General features: G+C 38.5%; 1 protein-coding gene across 2 annotated transcripts in view; it reads left to right on the top strand.

Annotated features, from left to right (window-relative positions):
- Positions 1 to 12,788, top strand: part of gabra3 (gamma-aminobutyric acid type A receptor subunit alpha3) — a 112,554-nt gene that overhangs the window by 57,813 nt on the left and 41,953 nt on the right. For both annotated transcript variants that reach the window (XM_059351564.1, XM_059351565.1), the window contains exons 3-4: positions 863 to 984; positions 4,721 to 4,788. In XM_059351564.1, the coding sequence (XP_059207547.1) occupies positions 863 to 984; positions 4,721 to 4,788 (190 nt within the window). The remainder of the gene's footprint in view (positions 1 to 862; positions 985 to 4,720; positions 4,789 to 12,788) is intronic.

Here is a 12,788-nt window from a genome sequence, read left to right as displayed (position 1 = left end):
AGGGAACATTCAGGGATACTTTTCACGCACTAAATTCCTTAAAGCTGCGTCTTTGCCGCGCAGCACAACGCCGTGTCTGTGATTGTGCATCCCGACATGGACTGGTTGTTGATGGGGATTACTTGGATATTATAGGTCAGCTCCTCAGGGGATTTAAGTTTAATTAAAGGCGCTACTCATTAACTCATCAGTGTTCCACCTACAGTATAGTGGCCTTTTCATCTCACCACAATATTGTTCTGCTGGGGATTGTGGGCCATGTAAATTAATAACCAGTGGCTGATAGCGTATGATGAATTCTCTAACAAAACGCTGCAGAGTTTGCCTTCCTGGGAAAGAATGTATTACCATAAATTCACTGTTTTTTTTCTAAATATGGAGCCCTTAAAGAAGAATATAACAAAACAAACACCAGACTTTATTATCCAAATATTGATTGAAGCCTGAGGCTGATTGTTGCATGAGATTCAGAGTGTGAGAGAAATGTTAAACAGGCAGGTGGAATTAGAAATAATTGCTTAACAGAAAGGGGTCATATTTACAGCATTGGATGATACAGAATTGTTTAAATTCCCAAATAAAATGAACTCAAGTCATCGTCACATCATTCATTTATACTGAAAGCTGGAATCTGTATTGTTTTAACACATCTTTAATATATCTATTTGTGTGGTGCATAGAAGAGAATATAGATCAACTTTGCAATGGCTGACAACACACAGCAGGCTTTCACACCACTGGCCACTGAATGCCAGTCTCAGAGCTTCAGAGGAACAATATATCAGTTTTTATATTAAGTTTTTATTGCATTTTATATGATTTTCACCCTTTGACTCCTCCCTGTCTCCATTTGTTCCTGCAGGGCAGTAGTTGGACACAGAGAGCCGTTACCTGATGATAGTAAAGACAATATCACCATTTTCACCCGAATCCTAGACAGGCTTTTGGATGGATATGACAACAGGCTACGTCCTGGGCTGGGAGGTAAGAAAAACTACACAGTATATGAGATAAATCACAGACTGCCCACTGTGGAACTGTTTAAGCTGTTGACAAAAAGTTACAAAAAACAGAGTTATGGTAAAAGAAGGAAACCTGACTTGTCTACGCAACCAGCAGATGGACTGGTAGAAAGAACAGGATACTATTCTCACTGACATTAACATTATGCTTGTTGCTGTAATAATTATCAGACACTATACTGGTCTTGCTAACACTTTGCTAAATAGTTTATTTCAGTAGAAGTCAAATGGAAGTCCCCCTTGATCTAAAAGTTGGGATGTTATCACAAGTTTCATCATGATACGATATTATATTGATTCTTTGGACAATAAGTCAGTTGAGTCTGCCACAGTCAATTTCTATTCAATTTGATTCAGGGCCCTGAAATTAAAATGAGATGATATAATATGCAGAGTTAACACAGTTACATGCAATTATACCATTTTAGTACTGAGCTTTTTCAGACATTTAAATGAAAAAGAAATTGGGAATTTCAAAATACAGCTGTATCTTAAGGATGATATATTTCAATATTGTCCCTTTGCACCAATGATATTTGATCACAGAATGACCAACCAACACAGGGAACACACTGTCATGTCACTTTATGTAGAAAATCTGCTGTCCCTCATGGGTGAAAATCTTTGTTCAATCAAGCCCAAATGGCAAATGAGCACATGTCAGTAGAAATCCCTCTAATTGATGCCATTTCATCCAAATATTTACACCCCAAGGATAACAAACTGCATGTCCACATGCTCAAGCAGACTTTGCCATTTCCCAGCCAGCCAGCTGGAATGGTCATTTCTGCTCTACTGCTTGCTGCTGAAGCCACTAGCATGGCTACCAGGCTGGAAGACCTGGACTCCATGACAGCAACCAGAGAAAGGAACCAGGCACAAGACGTTAATGTCATGTTAGCCTCTGTGGGGAGTTTCACATCTCAAAGGGCCAGAAGATGCTGGACTCTGGGTTCAACAACCCATACAGTCATGATGGTTTCCTTCTGTAGCAGCACCTCAATGTTCAGACCTGTGTGGTGCAGTGAAACATAGCAGGCTTTTCCCCCAGACCCAAGAGACTATTAGAGGCAGGGCAAGTCAGTGGAAACACAGCAACCACATACAATAACAGCATGGCTTGCACCTTCTAATATTCAGCAAATTCTCACTGAGCCACAAGCACCAGTAGCATTATAACAAATCATTCTGATTGGCTGCAATATTACACTTGATCCATAGGCCAAGAGAGCATCATTACTTTAAAAGTTGAAGATGGTTTTTACTTGAATTTATTGCATGCACTATGATATATTAACCGATATTTCAATGAAGGCTTATTATTGTAAAAGTCTCTCACTGCAGATACTGTTTGTCTACATTGTAGAATGTAATTATTAGGTTGTTTTATTTTAATTGGCTGTCATTTCCAGTAGGTTAAGTGCAAGTGTAATAACGTTATTTTTAAAATAATTTTTAATCCAATTTATTTTTATGTATTATGTATATATCCCCCCTTTCATTCTTATTTCTGTTTTTATTTTTCAGTTGATTTATTAGAAAAGTTAAATAAAATCCAATGTTAATAGGACAATAAATGCATGATGTTTCCAAAGTCAATGAATATAGTGATTCATACAATGAATAAATGTGAACTAAAATGAGAAAAAATGCAATCCATGTTTACATTGCAACACTATGGTATATAACAATTTTTTACATAATTTGTCAAAACTTTTGAAAAAAATGGTTGTATTTAGAATATGTCCTGCTCAATATTGACGATATGTGTAAATGTAGAAATACAAAAAAAATGTAATTTGATGTTTTTTATATCGACCAAAATTATTTTGATTATGACTTTTAGCATTAATTGAGTAGACGTACAATACGAGCAATACTGAAAACACTATGGATAGTTCTAGTATAAATCTAGTTGATATTACATGTGCCATTCTCTGATAGCAGGACAGGGTGCATCAGTCATGTGTTGCAGATGGATCTACATTCATCTACATCCTTTTCAATATTCTAACCATCTACCTGCAAACAGTTGGAGCCCTCCTCTGTATGGCCAGAACACTCAGTCAAAGTCAACAGCTTCTACATGAACAAGGCTACCAATCTTCCTCCTGTTGGCCATCCCCGTAGCCACCACCCACAGTCATATGAGACCATCCCAGACAAACAGACGGGATAGAAAGTGGAGAAAACCCATTTAATTTCATTTTCAGTGGCATCTATTAGCTCTGCCCTATGCTCTGGTGCATTGTTGCTAACAGAAACGGGGCAACTCATTCTGTTCCCCTGCCATGCAAACTGCTGACTGGGTGTTGTGATAATCACGCATTTGTGAGAGCTATTTGTGTCACAGGAATGATTAATGTGGAAGTGGATCTCCTCTCTCAAGGGGGCCCTTTGCCAGAGGATTGGAGACTTCACCTGTGGGTGGTCGGTTAGATCTGGGACGCAGTTAGAGCCGAGGATCTATTCACATTTTGAGAAAAGCCTCATCACTCTCTAGTTGTTGCACCACTGGGAGCAGCTATTTGTCTCACCAGTGGCCCAAAAGTCTGCTTCACACATTTGGCCCAGAGGAGCTGATTCAGCCCACACTGAGGAGGGCAAATTTTGATCTGTCACGACTTTCATATCACGCCCTATTTAATGCATTATTCTAACTATTTGTGAAGTATTTGGAAACAATTACTCCACAGCTCACAATTAATACCCCATTTAAATGATCTGACTAATTAACTGTATAATGATCAACTAGATCACTGTTACATTATCAAGATTAACTCATGAATCATTGTGACAGATCTGAAGCAGTAATGGAGCTTGTAACGTAACGTAACGTGCAATGATACATGTAATTATGATTAAAGAACTACACTGTAGGAACATACAGAGCTGACAAACTTTCTAACAGCCATAACAGATCCATATTACAATAGACTACATCCTGCCTAATGTGATTATAATGTGTGCATAGAGTTGTGTTAATAGCAGTAAAGTGTGCCCATTATTTGAATAAAAAACCAACTGAGAGCTGCATTAACGCTGACTGCTGCATATTATTCCTGAGCCAGTAGTCCCTTAGGGACTGTTTAATGTTTTTGGGGCAGGCTAACTAAAATTATTTTGGGTCAAAAGGGATGTCTCCTCTCCAAAGATACACACTTGGGCCTGGCCCAAAGCAGATTTTATGCTGTAGTGGACAAAACGGTCTTGAGCCAAACAAATGGTAGTTTTACTGAACTAAAGACTTACAAAACATCTGTGAAGCTGCTCACAGCAACATTTTGCTCCTAAATTGAAGTTGAAGAAACCCTCCCGGGCCAAACACCGAGAGTACTGTGTGTCTAATACCATTGGTCCAGTATTATGTCCTAAAACCTGCAATCTGCTGCACTCCAAAGTTGACATGGTTTTGACAAAATGGTGCACAAATACTGTTAGAATCCAGGTATTAAGCCATCCGACCGGGGCACAAATTCTTCACAAGCGTGCACAAATCTGGTTTTCCCCAGTTTGAAGTCTTCCTCTCTAACCCTTGATTACAGCTGAATTTTTGCGAAGCGGCTTAGTTAAATGCCATCAGGCAAACTTCACCGTCATGTACACAAACAATCAGCTTACAGACAGAGCTGCTGCAAAGCTTTTTGTGCACAGACTTCACTGTAATGTTCTCTGCTTCTTGTTGTTTCTCTCGTCAGAGAGTGTGACAGAAGTGAGGACAAACATCTATGTGACGAGTTTTGGGCCAGTGTCGGATACAGACATGGTGAGTGTGTTTCTTTTCTCCTTCCTCCTCACTCCAATCATCACCATGACTCATCACATTGGCGTTCACTTTACTTGTGATTGTTTAACTTTGACAGAAGTACTTGAAGAGCATTTGTCATTTTGGATTGTTCATTTTCCTCTTCTTTATTTGGAGTCTGACTCAGAGCTTTTTTATTTCCAAGAGATACTTTGGTATTCTGACATCCTATCATTCCAGAATTCTTTTTTCTTTTTTTTGTTTCTAGCTTATATTTCAAGTGCAAAAGATCAGTGGGTTTTTTTTTTTTTTCAAATAAAGCACTTTAATTCAGTCAGGAAGTGCTGGGGGTAAGTATTAACATTACCTTTATGTGTGTATTTGTTTTGTACTTCTAGTAATCAGTTTAGTAATTTAATAGTTTATGATAATAATTTAATAATCAATAATTAGCACCCTTTCTGTTTCTTTCCTACTCCACTGAGGGTAATACTGAGTCTGACTGTCTGAATTGTTGAAACGTACGCCAGTTTCCATTTCGAATGGCACAATTTTTCTTAGATAAATACCAAGGACTGTTGCATCAGCAAGTGGAGCTGCACCAAGTTTTTACAGATCAGGTAGGAAATATGTGAATGAAAAGGAGCAAATTGTTTTCATGATTTTTTTTTAAAGTGTATTTGGGCTTCAAAAACACACAGTTCTGGTATTGAGAGCTGATGGAGGACAGCTGTGTATAGTGAAAGGTGTGTCAGCGCTCGAGTAGCTCAGCTAGCGAAACGGGAGAGAGTACAGCATTTCTGTCTTCGTAGTAAGAAACTAAGCATCGATCTAGTTAACACGATGCATGTTGAAACATAATGTACTGTTATCTAGGCAAGCCCAGGTTTGTGTTCATGAGCCAGCTGTGCCTGATGTGTTTCCTGGCAGATCGTTAGCAGTCACAGGCTGCACAAGAGCCCTCAGGTATCCTCACTTTCTATTTACTCTCCTATACTCCAAGTAATTCAACCTTTTATTCATTGCAGTTGCAAATTGCAAAAGAGATAATATGTGGTAGGAATTACTGAGGGTATATGCATGAACCCTCATGTGTTCGTAATGCAATAAAAGGAAGATGTAAAGGGGATATTGCACCTGTTATCCTGTTATCAGCCTGCAGAGTTAAGGATTATAGGCTGTGGACGAGGCTCTGCAATGGCGATGGAGTCAATAGATTCAGAGGCAGACAGGCAGCATGTCATCTTCACAATATGTGCAAGGGAGGGTTTCATTATTGGTAATGTAAAAGTACTCTAATGAGTTACTTTTCTCATTGTGGAACACTGTAACCAAGCAAGTTTAAAAAAAAGTAATGTTACAGTACATTAACCAACCAAAGCAAATACTTTTCCTCTTTCTACAGCCACAGTCTCACAGACTACACACTGTAAAACCCAATGTTGCTTTTTTGTTATAATAACAAAATTTTCCTTTTCAATACAACAAGATTTGTGCAAAAAGTCATTTTAACCTAAAATATTGACTCAAATAGCAAGATTCATTTGAGGTAACTCCTTTGCCTTTGTTGTCTTGACATAAAATTATTTCGCAGCATTGACACTCAAATATTTAAGTTGTAACAACCAGTGGGTTTTACAGTGCACTTGTTTTAAACCACATGCTTGTTGTTGCGTTCTCCCTGCAAACCTCCTTACAGATGATTTTGACCTTGTTGATCCATGTAAATCAATACTTGAACCACTTCAGGAAAAATTCAGTCGTGTCTTGTTTACAAAAAAAGGCCGGTACTTAGGTAATTTATTTTCTATATATGGTTTAAACACTGCTATGCTGCAACACTTGAACTCCTTCTGGATAAACCAGGTCTTGTGTTGTTTTGTATAAGTACATCCAAGTACCCACTCTAAAATGCTGTTTTTCTATCAAGGATTGACTTTGATCATAGAAAAAAATCTAACATGGCAGTGTTATTTACTGAATTATTGGGGAATCATATTAGATTGTGTTGGGAAATATAATCACGTTAAAAAAAAATCATTGCTAATGTGATATGAAGCTGATGCAGGTATTAGTCATTCGGCCCCACATTGTTAATTTCACTACTCAGCTATACATGTTAAATTATATTAACAATCAGCTGTAGTGCAGTTTTTACCAGCAGGGGAGGATGACATTTTACATTGGCATTGTATTACAACAACCAATGCCAATTATATTCAAACCTTTTTTAAACGCCACTATTCTGGAGAAATTCCATTGCCAGCCCAAGATGACCTCCTATAAACAGCAGATGCTGAAGATGGTTCACGCTTTGTCTTGAGCCCTTATGTGGCATTTGACATATTTGATCATGCAGCTCTAATTGACCGCCTTGAGCACTGGGTTGTTTCTCCGGCTCGGCACTGAGCCGGCTCGACAGCCTGGATGACGTAGCAAGATTAGTGGGTTTTGGAGAACTTTGAGTTTTTTTGTCTCACCAGGGGGCTGCTTCATATTGTAACAAGTCTCTACATATAATATTCTCCGGAAGGCTTTGTTTTTTTATGTGAAATTAGGTTCATTTGAAGCTTTATTACTCAGTGTATGATTATTTAAAGCTGGAGTGCTGGACTTTTACATATGAGTGAACATCTGTTACATTCACACCCTTGCTGAAGGGGTTGGCTGATTAAGTCTATAATTGGGGTTGCAAAGGGGAGGAAAATGTAATGTAAATTTCCAAAAACTTTCCATGGGAAGTTAGGCTGGGGAATTTTGGGAATATTCAGAATTTAAAAAAACATGACATTTCAACAGATGTATTTGTAAGTAGAACTTTATCAAGTTTTAATGATTGATAAAATGAACAATCAATTATTTCATTGAACATCAAAAAAATGAATGTTGAGTTAAATATTACTCATCACTCCACCCATTCAAAAATTAAGTCAAATGACCCCCCCCCCCCCCCCCCCAAAAATGGCCAAACAAAAGTCCCATTCAACATACGTTAGATGATTAAAAAAAACGAAGTGAGTCCTTCTCCCTCCAAAAACAAGTCCCATTCAACATGCAAATGTTGAATTGAACATGTGATTGAGAAATAGCAGATATTCAAGTGTACTTGCATGAAATCTGGTTGTTTTAGTCAAGATGATTCTAAAATATATTTCCCCAACTATATTTAAGTTCCCTGTTCAGGGCAGACCTTTACTTAACTAGACATTAAGTAAATTCCCTGTTTATTCCCGTTTATTCCCATAAATTCCTGTTAATTCCCATGGAAAGTTGGAAAGTAACTTCCAACTTTGAAAATTCTGTGCATTTTGCAACCCTCATCGCCACCAAGGAAAGCCGTCTTATTCTGCAGTATACCAGAGTTGTGGTATTTTGTTCCGGTGCAACAGAAATGGTGAATTTTAGGTCACCCTAAAGAGCTACAGGGGTCAGGAAAGGAGGAGAGACCAAAGTAACAGAGTTTCTGGAGTGGATGCTCTAGATGAAAAAGAAACTTGGTGTGCAGAGGAAGGATTAAAGTCAATAAAAGGAAGCAATCAACAGCAAGGACAAACACCAATCACCATTAGTGTGGTGTTCCCTTGTTGGAGAGTGCTGAAAGAAAATAAGGAGCCAAGAGCAGTGGTGTTTGTAGAAGTCTGCGTGTGCTGGCCACTTGTATATGCATGACACAATGAAAATCACACCTAGCTGATTATATGCAGCTCAAACTTCAAGGGGCTTTATTTATAATAACACAACTTATCAAAGTCAGTTCACAACTGTGGCACAATTCATTTTCAATATATTCAATATAATCTCATCGTTGTAGTGCTGTGATCGGTGGGTTTGTACCATTTCCCAGCTATTCTGTGACTCATATAAAAGGCCTACATTATTTAGCCATTATTAATTACTACATGCCATTCACCTTTGCGTATTAACTACAGTGAATTCCCTGAAAGTGATTAATTAAGAAGCCGACAAACATTTTCAATCAGTGCAGCTCTGGGTGACTGTGAATACATAATCTGACATGTGCTCATACTTCTCTGTTGATTAACCATTTTGTAAGATGTAAAAAAATGTGCAGGTTTTTTTGTCTTTGATATAATTCTGTTAGGATTACTGAACAGGCTAACGAGGGGCATTGGACCAAACCTCTGTAGAAAGTGAAATGTTGCTAACATTTCCTGTTGGGCAGTCAACAAACAAACAAACAACTACAAGGTGACCACAAATTGACACAAAGAAAAAAATATGGAGAACAACCACAAACACAGTCGGCAAACAACTACAAAGTCTTCTCTTAGGAGGAGTAGGGAGACTTTTACGTGTCCACATGCCCATTGTCTCCTGATCTGTCCATGGATGTCAGGCTATTTAGGGGTGACAATAGTTGTGTTTCCATCAATTATTTTATATGTGTGTTTTAAAGGTTTTGCATGACAAAAGCACTAAAATGGAAACACTAAAATCCAACTTTCTAAAAAGTTTTTATGCTCACTTGAAATGTTTTTGTCTTTTTCAAAAAATAGCTAATGCGCTTAACGGGAGATGGAAATGTTTTTTTCTGTTTTGATGTAGTGAACATTTAACTCACATGACTGATCAGCTGTTTCCTCTGACATGAAAGAACGATTAGAAGTTGCCCAGTTGAATCCAGTTATTGAAGACTTCTCTCCTTTTTCTCTCATGGGTTGCCAAAGTTGTCCAATTAGCAACCTCTTTTTGTTGTTTGTTGTCTTTTGTTTTTTCCCTCTCATACAGTCTCTACTTCATCTCCTGTTTACTGACGAATTAGCCTGCAGCAACACATTACACCACCATCTTCTGACAAAGTGCTTTGTTTATTCGATCTAAACCATTTGATGGAAACGTCCCTGATTCCCTGTTTATGAATGCGACATTTCAAAATTTTGCCTCAAAATCTGCTTCGACTTTAACAGAAACAGTAGTATCTCAGTCCGTGGGGATGTTTGGTACCACTGGGCTGCTGGTTCAGCTCCATGTATGAACTATCAGTACAGCATAGCCTCCTGGGTTCTCCCAAGGTGCTCTCTCTCCGTTCAGGTATGTGATAAAGCTTTCTCCTCACTGTGCTACAGAAGATGTTTTAGACCGCTCAGGGGTTTTTTAGCGTGTTTTAGCACTTTTACAAGTTTTACCTTTTGAGGGGTTTCTTTCATGGCTTTGAAAAAACCATGAAAGAAAAAGGTATTATTTTAGAATAGAATATTAAAAGGTTGTTTATTTGGCCTTCAATTACTACACTGAAAAAATAATTATTAATCATGCAATTTATTATTGCTCAAAAAAGGTCAGGCTTGAAATTTAACAAATTTTTGCTCATTTTACGAATGTCCCCCTTTCTCTCTGTGCCCCCCATTAAAAAGCCTCTATGAGACTAATTCTGCCATTTTGAAAATACAGTGTGTGACCACAGTATGTCAAACTTGCTTTGTGCCTCTTTTTACCTCATTGCAAGGGACAGTGCTTCATCTTTTTCAGCAGATATCACCTTACGGGTCTCTCAGGGCTCAATTCGAGACACAATTTTTTATTCTCCTCACATGCTCCACCTGGCAACATCATGAATCAACGAACGGCCCAGAGTTCAGTCAGTGGCACACAGGACATGGCAACCTACTTGTGGTAATGTTTTGTTAGTGGGGTTGCAGCAGGTGCTTTCTGTCTGCTTTCAAAAGGCAAAATACTCCAAACACACTCACACCTTCCCTCTTGTAATCAATTACTTTACAGCTGCCGAGGTTTTCACTGCTCCCAGATGTGAGACATGAACATATCAAATTTCTTAAATTCTTGCATTGCTTAGTCAGTTTTAGATGATGTCAGGATTTCACTGATCGTTATCCAGGCGAGACTCTGGCCCCGGGCTACGCTGCGTGTTCTCTCTCTATCTGCACATGAACACTGCAGAAAGGCTTCAAGCATTTCCTTTCAAGATTTTGCACAGTCTAGCCTCAAAAGATGCTCAGGCTTTAGTCTTCAGGAAGCATCACACTATGGATCAGACGACTTTGTATCATCTTGTAAAACATGCTGCGAGTCTGCAAATGTATGCATTGCAATGTGTAGGTTATACACTTCTTTTTATCTTCTAAATATCTCTTTTTTCATATTTTCTATGTTGACATTTTTGTGTGCACATTGTAAAACATGCCTTTACATGTAATTCTGTGCATTAGCCTACATTTTAAGCATTTTAATTAAACGACACAACAATGCATGAGTGAAAAAAAATACTGAAATGACTTCCTCCTACTCTATCTACTTAATACTACCTCCACATTGGTAGCATTTGCTGCAGAGCTACTGTGTGGGATTCAATGATATCCACAGGAACAAAGCATTGGTCACATCAGCTCTAGGAGCTCCAAGGCCTCCACTCTGAGGAGGGAATCAGAGGACAAGACCGACGATTACACAGTACAGTGAGCAAATGTGGATAGTTGACTCTACTAAATAAGTAGGTCTTGACTCTGGACTTCAATAATGAGCAGTCTGAATTGCTGAAATGTGCGCCCGTTTTCAAAGGCAGGGCACCCTCTGAGAGTGAGTGGGTGGCTTGGTTTTTGGTATTGAGTTTAGAGAATAGGAAGTAATGTTGAATAGCAAAAAGAGAGCTGCAGGTTTGCAGATCAGGTAGGGAATGTTTGATGTACTGAGGGGTAAGTTGTTTTCATGATTTTTTTTTAAAGTCTATTTGGGCTTTATAGGCACAAAGTTCTGGTATTCAGAGCTGATGGAGGGAAATCTACAGTAGGTCAGGGTCGTGCAATCGTGTTTTCTGGTTCATGTGTTTTAAGGCTACTGAGTTCAGAATGAGTCGGATGTGTTGTTTGAGAGTGGGGCAGGACAGCCCCGGAGTATTGAGCATCACAGTAAACAGTTCAGAGACCTAGCTTTCTGGGTCAGTTAAAGGAGAGGAAGTGACTAATCCTGGAGGTATTTCAGAGGTGAAAAGAAGCTTTTTAAGATATTTCCTTGATGTGTTCACCAAAAGATTGTTTGAAACTGACTAATTTAGGGCAGCTATCTAGTCATTAAAATAAAGTGAGGAAAATCAGCTGTATTCTGCTAAGGACATTTTAACGTAATCTTATTATCACGTCGTTACTGCATCATTGTTTTGTCAGAGCTAATTGTTTCCCCTCAAGATTCCTTTAATGAGTAATTTAATAAACCTTGTTAACTCCTTAATGAGCTTTAAACTGAAAGTGGCTCCTCACAATAAACTAATGTCCATAATTGTGGCTTTTGATGCAATGCAAGAACCCAGGTTCACCCCTGGGTTGAGTATCTGTGAGTATACTCACTTCAGTCAGTTTTTAGTTTAATTTAGAAGTGAAAGTGAAAATTTGGATATCTGTGCCAATTTTGGCATTCATTGGTTACCTTGAAGCTGTTAAAAGACACGAGGAGATGATTTAAGGTTTGTGTTTTAGATGAAATAGAACAACATTCAAGGATTAGAGGATGGAGATCAGCATACTGCTTTATGGGAAGGGGAGGATAGAAGAATCACATGCAGACTGAGATAGCACCAGATTGTGCTTGGCATATAATAAATCAAATCGTGGATGGATTATTAATAAGTTACTAAAAAAAATCTAAGAGTATACATCCAAGCTAGCAGTTGTGTGCAGCTGCATGTAGCATTTAGCTCAGTACTGCAGCACGTAACATCAGCATCATTTAAGTTTTTGCGTGTTATAGCGACTTTACATTACACCAGCAGTATTTGGAAATTAGCAACAGAAGTCAAAAATGGCAAAACGGCGCAACAAAATCTCCAACCCAAACAACAGAATAGGTCTTTGGTCAGTACCACCCATTACAACCCACATGAGCGTTTCGTGGTACAGAGCAGAGCGGAGAGTTTGAAAAATAGCGCAAACGTCATTAAAAACCATAGACTGTATAAATAATGGACATAGTCACTGTGAAGTCACCCATCAGTTTGTTGACTGCCCGTTTGAGGCATCGAGTTCAGTGTTACACTCTTTGACATCTTGCGT

The sequence above is a fragment of the Centropristis striata genome, chromosome 15, assembly GCF_030273125.1.
Source record: "Centropristis striata isolate RG_2023a ecotype Rhode Island chromosome 15, C.striata_1.0, whole genome shotgun sequence".
In the NCBI taxonomy this organism is placed as follows: Eukaryota; Metazoa; Chordata; class Actinopteri; order Perciformes; family Serranidae; genus Centropristis; species Centropristis striata.
This window is presented reverse-complemented; position numbering and strand designations above follow the sequence as displayed.